This window comes from Anser anser (genome assembly GCF_964211835.1).
Source record: "Anser anser genome assembly, chromosome: 13".
In the NCBI taxonomy this organism is placed as follows: Eukaryota; Metazoa; Chordata; class Aves; order Anseriformes; family Anatidae; genus Anser; species Anser anser.
In genome coordinates, this window is record NC_139734.1 from 642,737 (window position 1) to 659,928 (window position 17,192).

Here is a 17,192-nt window from a genome sequence, read left to right on the forward strand (position 1 = left end):
ACTATGACCATGAATATTCAGATTAATTTTTCTTTTATTGGATGTTATATAAGCTGCCTGTAAGTTAATTTAAGTATTTACGTTAATATTAAGTATTTAATTAATATTAAGTTAATATTAAGTATTTAAGTTAATTTAAGTTTCAAATCATTAAATGGGACTTCAGGATGATGCAATATAAAGAAATCGTAAACACTGTTGTTTATTCCTGTAACGCAAATAAAATAATGGTCCAAATATCAAAAGTTCCATAAACTTTTCAAATCAAAACTGTGAAACAGATGTAAGCTACAGGATGCACTGAATATCAGTAGTACCAACTTACATCCCTGCCTAGTCATTTCTAAGTAGATCATGATAGTACTGTACAAATTTTGGTCAGATTTCCTATGCCATTTAAAACATAACTCATCCAATCTTAGTAATCAAATAAAGTAAGTGGCAGGGATGAAAATTGAAGTTGTTAAGAGGCTGTTTTCTGATTTTTATATTTGCATCCTGATACATGGTATAGACTGTATTTACCAGAACACAATCTTCAGTGCTGCTAGTCTGACTTTCTTTGGTGCTTTTTGTGTTTAGTTTGGTTGTTGAACCTACCTGCTTCTTTAAACATTACCTTTTTCCACGTTCACTGCTGTAGTGACTTTAGAAACTTTGGCAGCTATCCTGCCTAATTTTGCAAGAGGAACACTTTCTCACTTGTCTTGAGAGTGTACTCTTAATTGAAGCCATGCGAGGGTAGTTAGAAAGGATGATGCTTCTCTAGAGCTTTGATGACTAAAGTACAGAGAAGAAAGAAAAAAAATGTGATCTGTGCATCTCTGTTCCGCACAGGTTTTGAGTTAACTTTCAGTGTTCTTGCTGTACAGTTGTTGAATAGAGTATAATGTGGAAGCAGGCCTGCCATAAATTAAAATGACGTGGTAGACAGAGGTGGGGAGATCGGGATTTCTTCTGGAAACTTGCTTTCTCTTAATTTGTATGGATTTTTGTTCTATTTAATTTTGTTAATAAATTGGGTGGGATGGGGTGAGAAAGTAGTATGTCTTGTATAAGAAAAATTAAAATTTGCAACTTTAGGAAGTGGAGGAACCAGTGCTACCGAAAATACCCCTACCCATCAGTGCTGCATCGCTGCCTCAGTTCAATTCCAGTTTCGTTGGTAGTAGCACTGTCTCAGCGTCACCGAGCGCTGTTTCAACAGCAGCAATGAGCACGGCAACTCCAGCAGCTGCGACGGGCATGGCAAATCCATCAGAGGTGGAGGGCATGACAGATCCATCGGAGGTGGAGGACTTGACAGATCTATCAGAGGAGGAGGTGGAGGACATGATATATACAACGGCGACGTCAGGCATAACGTGTTCAACAGTGCCCTCAGGCTTGACATATCCAATAATGGCGGCGGGCATGCCATACCTGCTGATGACAAAGGACATATCAAGGTCAACAGCGGCAACGACAAGCGTGGCAAATTCAACGGAGGCGGCAGGCATGGCAGATGCAGCAGCGACGGCGGCGGGCAAGGTAAATCTTTATGCTATAAATAATGTTTACAATGAGTATACTGCTTTATTGCGAGTTGACTTTTTCTGTGGTGCTCATGAAACTAACAAATATTAGTTTCTACGCAGCTGAATGAATTGGGGTTGTATGCCAGTTTGGGGAAAAAGGCATAAATGTTTTGATTCTGCTTCTCTCAGTCTTAGAGCCTGCCAACTCCCATTTAACGTGATTGTATAACTGCTTCAAATGCTGTGGAAGTCTGCGGGGGAAGGGGGGTGTGGACTTTATGCCAAGTTATTTATAGTGGTTTTGGCAGGGGTAGAGTTAATTTTCTTCGTAGTAGATGATGCTGTGTTGCAGATTTGTGAGCAAAACAGTGTTGGTAAGGCACTGGTGTTTTAGCTGTTGCTGAGCAGTGCTTACACAGTGACAAGTCCTTTTCTGTTTCTCACGCTGCCCTGCCAGCGAGGAGGTCGGGGATGCACAAGAGGCTGGGAGGGCACTCAGCCAGGACAGCGGGGCCCAGAGGACCGAAGGGATATTCCACACCATTTAGCATCGTGCTCAGCAATAAATGCTGGGGGAAAGAAGGGGAAGGAGTGGGGAGTATGTACAGGGTTATGGCATTTGTCTTTCCAGGTAGCCATTACATGCGATGAGTCATTAATGCTACCTCAAATTTAACAACTTTACTTCTTTACTTCCGGTTCTTTTCCCTGTTCCACTTGGAGGGAGTGAGCGAGTGGCTGTGTGGTGCTTAGTTGCCTGCAATGGTTAAACCACAACTTTATTTAAGTTATTAAATTAGAGGTAACGTGGTCATATGAGCCTCACATAGAATGAGCCTAGGGTGCAATAATTGGCATATTATTGCAATAAAATAAACATTAATCTGTTCCAGAGTACTTGAAATATTTTTTGTACGGTTTGAAGTAGACAGCTGCTTTAACATGTTGAGGTGTTTGCTGAAGTTCTTGGAGTATCATTGGGCTGAGTTTGCCGTTCTTCAGCTTCCTGGCTTGCTTTTCCGTGCATTTAGACCTAAGTAGCATCTCCAGCTTTTCCTCTCAGTTTCTGGAATTTGGTTTTGAAGATATTGTCCTATACCCACTTGGAAACTTCCCTATGTTTTATTATTACTTTTATCTGCAAAATAACTCAAACATCAGGTTTTTCGACGTCACTGCGGGACTTCTGTTGGGTAGTGAATTCAGGTAGTTGTTGCTCTTAAATATAAACCTTTAATTCTTTTGAAAATACAGATACAACCAACAAGTACTGTTAGCAGTCCTGAGTTTGCGTTTTCATCTCCAGTTGTGAAATCTACTGAGGCAGAAGTGCTACCTACGTCTTCTGTAAGTAAAATAATAAAGGAGCTTGACTTTTTTTCTTAGGCATTTAGTAGGCTGTTGCAGAACACTAAAGCAGAATCTGCCTTGATGGAGAAAAGTATGTAGGCTTCTGGCTTATAATTTGTCATTCAGCATGCGTGCTACAAATGTGAAGAGCAGCTTTCAGATTTGGTTTTGTGTGTGCATTCGATTGGAGTTCCTGTGGCTTGAGAATCTGAAAAACCTCTCTTGTTCATAGCAGATTGGGTTTACATTTAGTGTTCCCGTTGTAAAATCGGCAGAACTTTCTGGACCCAGTGGTACTCCAGTGACGCCCTTTCTTACCCTAGGTAACTGAAACTTTAGCACTTCAGATCTGAAGTGCTGATTTTCCTTTTTTTCTTTATTAAATCTTCAATCTGTCCTGTCTGCGCATGCTAGCAATTCCAGGCAGTGTTGGACTTCTGCAGTATTTTTCCAGTGACAGATCTGCTTTTATAATTTTTGTTTTGTTTTGTTGCTTTTTGTTTTGCTTGTAATCATAAAGCATTGCAAAGTAAGTAGAATTTGTGAAGATTCTTATGTGAGAAGCATGAAAGCTGGAAATTCTTGTTTCTAACAAAAGTGAGTATAATCTGCTCTAACTAGGTCACATTGTGAAAGCTGTTTTTGTTTTCTTTTGTTTCAAAAGACACCACCACCTCAACCAACATCAACACACAGAAAGAGGAGGTCAAAGATTTTGCTGGTGGTCCCTTCACCACTGCCCACGTATTAAAGGAAGGAAGCGTCTTAGACGTTCTAAAAAATCCTGGTGAGATAATGAACTCCTTTTAAAAAGATGCTGCAAAAAATACGCTAGCATTTTTTATTAAAAAAAAACCAACACACGACTTATGGTTAATAGAGTATCTGCTATAAATATGAATGTAGGAGAGCATTACATTAAGTGCTGCGTTTGTTAGGGTGCATCTGCCCCCTTCTATTCTAAGTGGTGTTTATTGCTGGAAGTAAAACTGCAAGATGAAAAGCAGATGGGTTGCATCTCCTTTACGTGTTAGGATGTAATTGTAAATGAGGTACTAAGAGAATTAGCCAGATAATCGGTGTTTCATTTTAAGTAAATACAATTTGTGGAATTGAAAAGGAAATGTTTGTAAAGCTCAACACTCCTGTCCCACCTTCAGCCCAGGTGAAGAAAGAATAGGAAAGAGCTTCAGTTCCAAATACATGGCGAAAGCTGCGAATCTTTGGGCCTTAGCTTACAATGGCTCCTGTGGATTAAAATTTAAACTGCAAACAGAAGTGGAGTGTTTTACGTTAAAAACCCTTTTCTGAATTTTGTTTTTAAGCAATTGCAATTGTTTTCAACAGTTTCATAAAGTGTGTCTGTGGAAAAGATATCTTTTAAGAAAAAGGGCTTTATTGAATTTGATCTTTTCCCAAAAGTCTTCTTCTAACTTACATACTTGTTAAGAAGGCAGCACATTTCTCTGTTGGAAAGAGCTAAGTGAGAGAAAATACATTGTGCATTTTGTTTAAGGAAAGACCTCTGAGTGAAGTGACATTCACTTTCTTTATCGGTTTAAAAGAAGCAGAATCTAAATCCACATTGTTCAAAGACTTCATTTTTGATTAAAAAAAACCAACAAACAAACCACAAAACAACTATGTTCAAGGTAGATTTACAAGCAACTTGAGCTGCTGTTTAAGATGCATTTCCTTTAGTCTTTCTGTATTAGTAGCTTGTCTTTTCTGTTAAAATTGCCACCTTTTAAATAAGGAGTTGTCCTAATTATAGAAAATTAGACAGTTGTTCAATTGTCTTGAGTTTTTATTATTTAATTAATATTCAGCATCTGTGGGAAAATACCGTATGGATTGCTGCTCCGAGTACAAACTTCTGTACAGTTACTGGAGTAGATTTGAGTCATCTGCTACGGAAGGAGGAGCTTTAGAAATCTGATTCGATTGGGCATCGCGTCTTAATCAAATTGTATTATTTCCATTCCACGTTGGACTGTCAGATTTCAGTCAGCTACTGTCTGTTTGTACTTGTATCGACCAGTGAAAATGTTGATTTAAAGCTTGCTTGGAAACAAAGAGTTAAATGAAGCTTTAACGAAATGTTCTGTTGTGACCCAGTGCAGCAGATGAAATTTCATCCGTTTAGATAAGATTTCTGGGGACTTCCTGTTGCGCTCGGTCTGAATGTCTAGTTGTAACCATTGGCACCTGGGTTGAAATTTTTGCCCTCTAGTAAAGTCACTTAGTTACATGTAGTGAGGTGCTGCGCTAACAGGAAGACTTTTTTTTCTTGCTTCCTAGACTTTGGATTGTTGAAAACACGCTCTTCTACGTCTGCGCAACCTACAACAAGCACAGTGGTTTATACTAGGCCTGCAATAACAACTTTTTCTGCAGGTAAAGAGACTTCTAAACAAGCATCGTACTGGCAATCTGATACATGTGACCCTTTTCTGCAAAACAAAGACATGAAGGACAAATGTGTAACTTGTCAAGCTACTAAAGCGTCAACAGTTGAGAGTATGAAACAGACAGTAAGTTCAAGTCAATGCGACACCTCAAAGCCAGCAGCGCCCCCAGCAGGGATGCTGGGCTTTGGAGACAAATTCAAAACAGTACCTGGAACGTGGGATTGTGATACATGTCTTGTCCAAAACAAACCGGAAGCTACAAAATGTATAGCATGTGAGACACCAAAACCTGGAACGGGAGTAATGCCTGCTCTGACATGACCAGTGGTCACAGACAGCTCGGTGACAGTGACATCCTCCTCGAGCAGCACTGACACAACAGCCACTCTGGGCTTTGGAGACAAATTTAAGAAGGACAAAGGCTCTTGGGACTGTGGAATATGCCTTGTACCAAATAAGACGGAAGATAACAAATGTGTAGCCTGTCAGTCTGAGAAACCAGGTATGGTCCTTTTTTTCCTGTTGTTTCCATCCTAGCCTCTGTGAATCTTGTACAGAATAAAAGTACGTTGCATATATGGAATATTTTAAGCAACACGATTCCCAGGTACGGTTGATGGGTTAGCGGCTGTCTGCAGGATTGGTTTACAGGCACTTCAGAGGTCTCAGCCCAGGTTCCAGCCTGTCGCATAAATTGAACTGATTGTGAAATGTATTAGTACGGAGCTGGATCAATGCAGATACCCCCGGCTTTGCAGCTGGTGAGGGAAGATGGCTGAAGTGGGTGACTTAATTTAAAAACAACATAGTGATTTTTCACTGGCGAAAATGAGAACTCCATAGAAAGAGTTAAAAATTAGTGTTTTTCTCTTTCAAAAAATAAGTAAAAAAAATTACAGAATGTGTCCAAAATGCCTCTACTCACCGTTTGTATGTAATTGAGGGGAGATGTGAAGCCAGATTTCAAGACAGTGTAGTCTTAACTAGTCTTAAGCTAAAGCAGAGAGATGCCTATGAAGGTCAGTGGTAGGCTTCAAGAAAGCGAGTGACCCGCTGGGTAACTTCTTCAGGGCAGTACTGGGTTGTTTCCCATTGTGTGTGACCGTAATTGATTTTGAGCGTGGTTGTATTGTTTTTAAAATACGATTCTAATTCTAACTTTGACTCTAAATGTCATTTAACATGCCATTACATCGAAAAACACCTGTGCAAATATATCGTGGAAGAAACAAATTAAGATGGACTAGACCGGGCTTTTGTAATCATCCTGTGCGGTAAGACTGAAATTTCATGAGGTAAGATAATGGATTTCAGACAGAGTTGATTCTCTTGGACTTCCAACCTCTGAGCGGTCAGTCGGCATCTTTGTCTGAGGCTCTTGCCATTGCAAGGAGGAATTTTGGAAATGAGGGGTTTACTGTGACCATGGTGCAGTGAATTGCACGGTTACGTTGCACTTGTCAAGAGGAAGAGCGATGCAAGTAATACTAGGATAAAAGTTTTCTGCGTGTGCTGTGGAAGGGAAGAGCCATTCTTGTCTTTCCGGTTTTGAATTTGAAGCGTTATCTTCTGCTTCTCTCTTAAAAGGCACCTTTTTTTTAAAAGGCACCTGTCAGGCCTCTTTATGGAGGTTACACTGTGGTCAACAGCAGCAGAAGCTTGTGTGCTGAACAGAGTTGTGTGTTGTTTGGAAGCTTTGAGTTCCACTCTGGTTTTTTTGTTTGTTTGTTTGTTTCTTTGTGGGTTTTTGGTGGCTTTTATTTTTTTCAGGGGCGGGGGGGGGGGGGGAGTTGCGGAGTAGTTTTGAACATTTCTGTGGGATTTGACAAATCAAATTTAAAAGTTAATGTTCATTTTATAGTTCATGTTCAAACAGGATGGTTAACTGTCTTGTTTGTCTCACAGAGGGTCCAACACCTGTGACCAGTAGCAGTGCATCTGCATTTTCTGCTCCTTCTGGAGAATTTCTGGATTTAGACAAATTCAAGAAGCCTGAAGGAAGCTGGGATTGGGAGACCTGCTTGGTTCAAAACAAAGCAGAGGCCACGAAGTGTGTAGCCTGTGAAAGTGCAAAGCCAAGCACCAAAGCAGAGCTCAAAGGTAATCCTTAATGATTAAAACGAGGATGCATATTCTGTGATTTATTTTTTGGTTTGCTCTGATTTTTTTTATTTTCTTACCTGTTAAGCACAATTATTTTTTCCTTTGAGGTGTGGCAAAATTATTCGTTTTTCCTGTAGGAATATTGCCTAGATAACATCTGTTTCCACACTTTTCCCCAAGAATAAGTTTATCCTTTTTAGAGAAAAGCTTTCATTAATGACGTGCTTGTTCTTTACATGCCCTACACGTTGTTCATTTGGAGTTCAGACTAAAAACATGATCTTTCAAAGAAGTTCGTATACTTTTTAAAGCCAGGTGGTGGGCAGAAAACACAATTGTGAAAAGTTTTATGTAGAGAGGAAGCATGGGGTTTTCTTGTTTGTTTTACTGTTTGGTGGGTTGTTTTTTAAACAGTTTTGACTGGAAAGATCAGGACTAGAATGTAGTTCAAACCTTCATGTACTTCAGGTAAACAGAATATCTTTTGTCTTCACTTGTGCGCTTATGTCCATCAAGTAAGACCTCTGAAACCATACTAGAAAAAATCTGCGGGATTTGATATGTTCATGTACTAGAGCTTTAGAAAAAGTTTAATTCCTATATGCAGCATGTCTTCTGTCCTGGTTATTGATACGTACGCAATTAGTAGCAATCCCTTTTTTGATCTCAACACTAGGTTTAGACAAAAAATTGCGACACCTTAAGGAACCTGTCCTGCATCTCATACAAGCACAGAAGTTGCAGTGTCTCAATGCTAGCAGTACAGTTGGTGGTAAAATCTTTAGTAGGGTGAAATAGAGGCCTCACACTTTTCAGAGAAAAAAAGAGATGAGAGAGAGTATCTTATTCCCACGTACTTGCAACTATGCTGCAGAGTGTACTGCTGTTACTCTAGTGCTACAAAGGTCCAAAAATCACTGAACAGTTATTAGCCAGTTTTGTATTCCTTTAATTTGTTGAAAGACTGCAGTAGAGGATTGAAGTTTTTATTGAGGATCACTGTGTGGAAAAATTCTGATTGTTAAATGTCATTTGTATGACTTAAGAACCGCGTTTTGGAGTACAGAATTCAGTATTAATTCCAGAAGGGGTAAGGGGAAGGACATTAGCTAGTAATCCCGAACAAAAGCAGTGTATAGAGCTATACTGATTTTAATCGCAGTATTCTTACAGTTGGTCTGTTACTGAACAGATATGTTTTGGGGAGATATGGTGGCCAGGGAGGCGTGTGTGTTTGTGTGCTTCCTCTTCTAGTTAAGGTTCTGGGGTTTGGTTTTGTCAGGAAAATTCGATGAGGCACCTTGTGTAAAAGGAAATGTTAACCAGCATTTTTCAACACGGTGTAGTCCCTTAAAAGTGTCATAGATGAAAAGAGGCCATAAACGCTGGGGGAAAAAGTTAGTGGGAAACTGAGAGCAGGATCACATTCAGTAGTGAGAGAGCAGCAGCCTAGGGAAAGCTGATGAATGACTGTAACAGATAGTTCTATTTTAAGTGTAAAACAACACTCAGTACTTTATAATGGTGGTCTTACCAGAGGGTTCTTCTCCATGGCTCCTAAAAGCACGTCTTGAAGGCATTCGAGTGCAGTGAACTTAAGCTGTAAGAGTTGGGCTGGTAAGCTTGGCCTGATTTGAAGCTGTAGGCACGGGGCTATAATTTCTGAACAGGCTACAAAAGAAACTGTACCACTGTGCTTTTCAGTGCTCCGTTTAGCAAAGCCATCAAATTGTTGCAGGCAATTGATGTTGTTCTTCTAAGAGCACCTGAAAGATATTTTTGTTTGAAGAGTTCAGAGGTACCGGTTAATACTGGTTCAGATAATTACAGCCAGCTCTTGGTGTTTGTGACCAATAAAGTTTGTGGCTCCAAAAGGAGTGGGTTAGTGCTAACTGATTAACTGCTGTATATGCAGAAATATGGAATCTGATTACTTACGCAGAGAGCACTTAAAATGTATTGTTTTGCTGGCTCTCAGTGAGTTGCATCTTAATGCTACCAAGGAATAAGCTTTTTGCTCCTGGCCCAAGTTTTTTAATTTGGTGAAAGCCTTTTCTGTGCACGTGCACATGCCAGAGAGGTTGCTTAAGTAATAGAAGCTATAGTAGCTGCTATCTTCTGTTTTTTGTAGAAGACAGAAACTGAATTCGTTAGCTTTGTAACTGTTATGCATACCAGAATTGGTTTTCTCCCTTTTGAAAATAGTAGAGGGTATGCCTATGTCAGATTTGGTGAGCAAGGTGATCAGATGAGGGCACTGCAAGACTGCCAGAACGCACCAGGTCTGGGGGGAAAAGGAATCCGGCTGAGCATAGGAATTTCTAAAAGGTAGCCAAGGAGTTGTGCATTGATACAGTTATTCTAAATAATCAGATTCTTGTAGCTCTGCCTTTGGAAAGTCTGTGGCCCTTGCTGTAGTGGCTGCACACACGATGCAGTCTACAAAACCAGAAATGCAGAAGTCCTATGTTTTGACTCCCTGGATTCATCAACCTGCTTCAGGATGGCTGGGGGAATCCAACTGTTAAGTCTAGCCAGACAGCGCAACTTGGGCTTAGCTGCCATTGTAACCAGCCTTGTTTCTCAACAGTAGCAAAGCTGAATGCATTGGTAAATATTTTCAGGTTTGGGCCTGCATAAGGTAGAAGGGACAACAAGTGGTTTTATATGCTAGGGAGTTCTTGTTCTTAGAGCTTTCCCTCTAGTTTGAGAGAAGCACATAACTAGTTTTACAGTGGGTTGACAGGAAAGAAGTGGGGGGGAAAAATGGGAACGCAGGGAGAAAGCCAAAGGCGTTATTACTAGAACAGGTTTAGAATGCTATTCTTTGCTTTTCATGAGCTTAGGGCAATGGGGAGTTTAAAGCTTAGCACTTCCTGAGAGGGTTTCTTACTCTACCGGCTCAGTTCTATCACTTATTTAAGGCAATTCAGGTCTCTGAACGGTTAAAGAATTGATACCAAATTTGATGAACTTTGATCCAGGATACTGACAAAACAGGACTTCATATAAACAATTTCAGTATGTTCATGAGGTTAGCTTGTGCGTTCTGTTAAATAGTAAAAAATGACACTTCTGTTTCTGTTTACCTAGCATAATTCTGCAAATGTTGCCTCCTTCTGCTTTAGAATGGAAATGCTCTTCTCCAAGAGAGCACTGTCCAAACTTCTTTGCCAAAATTTTTTGATTAAATTAATATTGTTTTATTTTGAAAACAAGAATAAGCCACAAACATGTTTTCTTGCTTCGGCTATCCAGAAGAACGTCAACAGTATTTTCAGATTTTCCTTCCCTACACAACTGTATGTAGGAAGAGTGCAGTTGGAAGCAGAAGACCTAAGGTGATGTATCTTCTGTTTGTTTACTACAGTAACAAGACAATGGATTACCTCTTTATTAGAACTTGTGTAGCTTTGCAGTATTGAAACAAATGTAGGTATTAAAATACACATCAGTAATACGTTTCTGAATGGCTGAGTACCGTGCTCTCTTAGCATTGAAATACCCAGCCATTGGATTAGTTTGTCCCTCATGTTTGCTTAGTTTGGAAGCTATTTCAGAATGCCTTCAGCTTGTATTCTTCCCCAAAAGCATAGAACTCACTTCTCTGCATCCCCAATTCAAGTCAGAGAAACTGGACACTGCAAACACAGGAGGTCTGCCTGTACAGAATCAGTGAAGACAAGTCTAAACAGCGGATTTTTTTGAATATGCAGCTGGGTTATCTGAATGTTCTTTATGCAGTGTACCTCAGTTTTAGTACAGATAGCACTTGTCTTGGTTCTTGTCATTAGTCTGAAGCTGCCCCTGAGAAAATCTTGAAAGGGAAAGTAGTGAAAGCTAATCAGCTGGCCCTTTCTTCTTAAGAACCAGCGTATTTTGTAATTCTCCCACTAATAATAAGGCGTCATGCTGGAGAATCGCGATTGTGTTGTTAAGCAAGACTGACTTCACCTGAGTGGTATAGTTGGCAGCTGTTGAATGTTTAATGGACTTTAAACAAACAAAAAAACAGAGCAGGTGGAGGTAGACATGGCAAACTGACAGGCAGTGTCAGATGCTTCTTTGAAATGGATAATCTGACTCCATTCACTTCTTTCTGGAAATAAGATCTAGTAATTAAACAAATAAAAGATAGAAGGGTTAAGACTGCATCTTTAAAGCAGCTGTGCTTGATAAATGTCTCTGGTCTTAAATCAATCTTTAGCAAAGCACAGAGACTTAGCAGCAGCTTGCTTATGCCAACGCTAAAAATACTTGATGTGTACAGGTAACCATGTCAAGGCTCTGGAGTTAATCCATGAGAACAATTCCTTCTGGTATTGGCAAAGGTGAGGATGCTTGCTTCTATAGAAATGAGGTTTTGAGCTGTGACTTAAGCTGTCACTTAGGTGACTGTTTAGGAAAGCTTCCTTTTAAGCTTTGAAGTATGTAAGCTAACAAATTGTTTAAGTTCAGAACTGGGTTTACAGTTTCTTGTTCTCTGACTGTATGCAACTCCTCATGTTTCAGACTGAAAGCAGAATTGCAGCGGTACCAGTCATACAACTATAATGATTATTACCAAGATTACCAGAACTACTACTCGCAGAGGAGTTACGATGCTTACGCTGACTACAACTACAGCTCCTATGCTCCCTATGACAGCATGCAAGCTGTTGGAGACTGCTCTTTAGGAGATTCTTTAATGGCTCCAGCTGTTTTTGAGGTAAAGATAGTGCACGCTTGCTGTAAAGAAAATATTTCACAGATAATATGTTGTACAGATTTGTGTGAATCAGCAAAAAGAATCCGAAGTTGAAAACATGCTTTCTGCTTAGTGTGAAGTTAAAAGAGCAGATTCCATTCAGAGGTGTTTGTATTTAAGTGCTTAAATAGTAAATCCATAGAATTAGTGATTTATACACCATTATTTGTTCACGCATACCAAAGAATGGTTTTGACAGCATAATTGCGTACGCTTCTTCTGTTCCTGTTCTTCTGATTTGCTTTGCTTAAAGCAAATTAAACAGTTGTTGTAAGTGGTCTTATCGTGGTCAATGTATTAGTTGTGACCTCCGGAGGTCCCTTCCAACCTGTACTGTAATATTGGCTTTCTTCTAAAAATAAGTAGATAAAATGCCATCTATCCTTGTAGTTGTAGGAAGAAGGAATGGGTTGAGACTGCAGCACTTTGAATCTGTGATGCTTTCTGAAATGAGTTATGACTAAACTTAGCCTTTTCTGTCTTTCAGGAATCTTCAGTTATGACTGCAATCGGTGATGACCTAATTACTGACGGTAATAAGGGTTCTATCATTGTCACTTGAGTTTAGCCATCCTTGTGCCTTTTAACAATACAAGCCAACCTCTACTGGATGAAGAACATCTTGAAAATTCAGCTGAGGTCAAACCTCTGTGGGGTTGATCTGCAATCAGCTGGGGTTTTAAAGCTGATACAGCATACACTGACCGCATCAAGTAAAACGGGACACTGTCAATGCTTCGCAGCAGGTTTCTTGTACCTGTGCCTTCATTCCCATTTGAAAATGGTCTAAGACAGAATTTTGTTCTTTGTATTGGTTCCGCTAAACAGATTTTATATTAGAAACTCAGTAATATGCAAAAGCTTTGTTCTCCACCCTGAGGTAAAAGCTTATGTTGCAGATTCCAAAAGGAGGATTCAGCTTGCACTTACAAATACGGTACAAAACATATTTGTGTCCTGGAAGGTTTGCAAAGTTCCTCACGTGGAGGCATTTTGTGTTAGTGTTTAGAAACTATCCTATGTAACGTGTATTGCCGTAGAAGTGAATTAAATGACTCTTGGGAGGGTTTCATGGCTGATTATCCTTAACCGTTATCTTTACTATCTTAAACCTTGTCTTTGTCTTTATCTTGAAAGACAATTCTAGTCCCAGCCTTCTAATATACAAATTCCCAAAAGTTGGAGTTGTGAGGCTCAAAATTTTAGAGGACTAAATACCTCACTAAAATTAGTAGATCTAATAGCTTATTACACTTAGCTTAAAATACATTTTGTTAGCCATTTCACATGAAGTTTTTTTGTGCGCATGCCTCAGATTTGATACTTGGACTTACCAGGCTTTTATTTTCAGATCCACAGCTCTACTTGGATGTTGATGAAATGAACAGACAATTCACGGAGACAAGCGAAGAACTCTACGATTCACTCATGAATTGTCACTGGCAACCTCTGGATACGGTCACTTCTGAAATCCCCTCTGCTATTTAAGCGTCTTCTAGAGCATGACCGTTAGGACCAAAGTGCTAAAACTACATTTCTTCTACATTATTCTAGCTCATAAGTTTTAAAGCACAATGATAGGTTGGGTTTTTTTTGCTACGCTTTTGACAGTTTCTGTAATCTTTTTGTTCATCACTCCCTTCTTGGAGCATCATGAAGTCATGTAAATATTCGAGAAATGTAAAGAGGTAAATGGGGTCTTATCTTAAAGATAAGACTTGCCTGTGTAAATAAAAAATTTGTATCTGCAAACCTGCCAGCAAGGGATTTTACTTGTACCTGTGTGCAGCACGTTCTCTTCCGGCTTATGGAATGTAACAAGGTAGTAAGGGTATTTCATCTGTCTTTATTTTTATATGGGCATTAGGACACAAGCGAAATCTAGCTTTCCCTTGTTTTCCTGGTTCCTTAGGTAAGCGACAAGCCAAGCCTTTCATGTGCTTGCTTAGACTGGAAGTATGTATGGGAGACACTCACAGGCCTTGCTATGGAAACACCTGTGCCCACTTTTTCCTGCAGGCTGCTGGCTCTAACTGTACTACTGATACATGCTAGGTCAGCTAAAATTGGCTTATAAATAGGGTATGTTAAGCATATGGAAGTGTAGACTTCAACTGCCATAGCTACAAACATCCCGTGGAATGAGGATGATGTCTGCTGGCACTCTCTGCATCAGCATTCAGTTTTCCCTTGCCCTTCTTACTGTTAGACTTCTCAGCTGACGCTTTACAGCGAAGAAATTGCTACAACATAATCCGTGTTCTTAAACCTAAAAAAAAAAAATCTTGGAGAAAACAACTTGCTGGTTTTCCCTCCTTGCTGGCAAGGAGAAAAATAGTCCACCAGGAACAACAAAAAAATCCTAGTAACAGCTCCTTAAGTTATACCCTCTGCTACCCTCTCTGATTGCTCTGGTCTTCCTTCATTCGTGGTAATGAAGTTTTTAAAGCTCTGGTAGAAGGATGACAGTACTCAAGTCAAAGGAGATGAGAGCCATGAGGAAAGCTTTGCTTTAAGCTAGAGCAGTCTTGCGAGTTGCTGCCTTTATGCTGTTCTTATCTTGAAGGGTACAGAGTCTTTTCCAGTCATAGGGACTCCATAACCCTATGAGTATGGAGAAATAGTTGCTAATTAACAGTGTGTATAATAAGTAAGTGAGGCTGGAAACAAAAGAATATTCCTCCAAGAAAAAAAAGGAAGCAGAAATTACTGTACTTAATAGCTGGGGAAGCTGTTAAAGCTAGTTGACACAGTTCTGGTACTGCCGTGTGTGTTTTGGGGGCAACATAAACCATAATTGCTGTGATGGCAGGTAAGAATCCAATTCTTTTTTATGGCTTAGTGTAGTCAGTGAAAGCAGTGGTCCTAAGCTGCATGCTGTTCTTAAATGTAATGCAAATTCTCTTTTGTGACTCCTCAGTACTTCCAGGTTACTTGTAGCTGATCACCAGCAACTGCTTCTGTTAGCTATTAGCTGTTGGGTTTTTGCTAGGAATACTTTCAGTCCTGAATTGAAATGATGACATCCTGAAACAGAAGAGGCTCTTGGAGTATTGTAGGAAGCACATTCTTCCTGGTTCTAGTGCAGGTGTACACGTAGGAGGAGACAGAAGGCAAAGAACCTCACATAGGTGGAGGGGGTGAGGTGGCATCACAGTTAGAGCTGTTGCAGTTAACTCTTCCCAAAGCATGAAAGCAACGTGGCTGGGAACAGGGATTTGTTGGGTTGCTTCTTTGTGTGAGCCAGGGAGTCTTTTGAGGGGCAGATTAATAAGAATATGACACAAGGTAGAGGTGGAATAGATGAAGCAAAGAATCTGGGTGTGAAAAGGGTTGCTTGTACGTGTCTATGGAATTGTTTCAGGGGACTGAGCTGGGGCAAATTCAAGATAATAGATGCAGCCTCCTTGAATTTGGATGGCAGTGCTGAAGCTTCAGAACCTTACAAGGTTTGATGCCACTGCAATTGTAGTGCATAGCTGTGGTACTTGAGCTCAGAAGTGCAAACTGCACAGGATTTTTTTATCTATTTTCTTCAACGTGAGCAGCAAAACATCTTCCAGGAATGTGCCTGGGTGCTACGCTGCTTTGACACGGCTTGCTTTGCATCACCAAACACAGTAGTTAGGTTGCATCGAGTACTTTGTGGAAACATTCATTGTGTTGTCACCCAGAAATGGGATGCTACAGATATGTGTTGGCCCGGCAGTATCAGTGCTGGTTTTTGGCCTTTGAGAGGTTGGTCCATAACATGTGACCTGTGTAACGAGAGGCCCACATAGATTGGTGACTTCATTAAGTCTGATGCTGTGGTGGTGTGTGACCCAAGGCCCTGAACGTCAGAAAATCAGGCTGTGGCCACCTATTTTATGCAGACTTTGCCTATTAACAAGGTCTCTACACTGTACGTTAGAGACGTGCGCCTCCTTTTCCGGACTAGATAGCGAAAATACCAGTTTTGTAGTTCAGTGAATGAGATTGGTTGGGCTGTTTGTTCTCCAGAGCTGAAAAATGTTGGGAGTGTATTCTCTTGGAGTCCACAGAAATGAAAATGATGAGAGGAAGAGAACGTTGGTTGCAGCCCGCGTGCTGCTGTTATAAAGTAGTTCTCTGATGTCTTTTTCCCTCTGCTGAGACTTATCAGCCTATCGTCCTTTCCTGTTAGGAGCGCATACCTGGCTTGGGATGGTGTGCGCAGGGCAGATTCTTTACCGTAAGAGCACAGTGAATGCCAGACTTCTTCCTGTACTGCCGTGTTAACCGTGAGTCACAAATTCAGGAAGCAGTGATTGCATCGGAACTGCTAGAATGCTTTGCGGAGTCTTTTTACTGGGTAAACTTCACAGCTGCAGTTACAACTTCCAGCCTGTGTTAGCTGAACACATCGTACTGGTGCCCGCCATCAGTTTGACAAAGATGGGATTGCAGTAGGAACTTGCTTTCTTCCTTCTTTTTAATTAAACAAGTCTTTGAAGCAACTTTTCCAACACCGCCATACTTCACTTCTTCCAGTTATTTTCTGTTTTACTTAGCTGAAATGTTTTTTTTTCTTCCAAGCTTGAGGAAGTTTTCTACAAGAATGTCCCGTAATGATTTCATAAACTCTTTTCGTTGTACCTAGCTGCAACAGAGAGTGGGGGGAAGATTGATCAAATGGTGATGATCGCTGTCATTCTGCTGGACACGCAGATACTTGCCTTTTGTTTTGGCTCATTTTTAATACCAATTAACTTCAGTGCCTAGCGTTAATAGACACCGTTTGACTGCATCGGCAAATGTTTCTGAGTCGTGAGTGTCATTAAAGGCCTGTCACCCTATGGAAATCCTTCTAAATAAGAAAAATGGCATTCAAATAAATAAATAAAGCAGCGTTTGAACTTATGAGCAAACCTAGCGTAGCTGCCTTTGACGCTGATCTGGAGGAGAAAAATCACGTTATCACACTACTATGGTTGCCTTAATAGGTTTGGTGTACATGAGGGAGGGAAGTATTATGTGATGTTTGCCTAGCTATTACATGGCCGATGCAGGAGGGGTTTTAGTCAGTTCCCTGAGCACGTATTG

General features: G+C 40.3%; 2 protein-coding genes across 4 annotated transcripts in view; both read left to right on the forward strand.

Moving 5' to 3' along the window:
- The first annotated feature begins 5,552 nt into the window (after positions 1-5,552).
- Positions 5,553-14,014, forward strand: LOC310880927 (uncharacterized protein C6orf52). Of its 3 annotated transcripts, XM_083797466.1 has the most exons (4): positions 5,553-6,552; positions 11,894-12,089; positions 12,616-12,661; positions 13,480-14,014. In XM_083797466.1, exons 1-4 carry the CDS (start codon positions 6,449-6,451, stop codon positions 13,614-13,616), a joined length of 483 nt encoding a protein of 160 aa, XP_083653592.1. In that variant the 5' UTR covers positions 5,553-6,448; the 3' UTR covers positions 13,617-14,014. The 3 variants fall into 3 exon arrangements, 1 of the variants encoding a protein (XP_083653592.1); XR_014571991.1 differs by lacking the exons at positions 11,894-12,089; positions 12,616-12,661; positions 13,480-14,014 and adding an exon at positions 7,184-7,256 and having other exon boundaries at positions 5,553-6,573; XR_014571992.1 differs by lacking the exons at positions 11,894-12,089; positions 12,616-12,661; positions 13,480-14,014 and adding an exon at positions 7,184-7,249.
- Positions 10,644-17,192, forward strand: part of LOC310880929 (uncharacterized protein C6orf52) — a 39,165-nt gene continuing 32,616 nt past the window's right edge. Inside the window, exon 1 of the mRNA XM_083797467.1 lies at positions 10,644-10,722. The gene's annotated coding sequence lies outside the window, so the exon portion shown is untranslated. The remainder of the gene's footprint in view (positions 10,723-17,192) is intronic.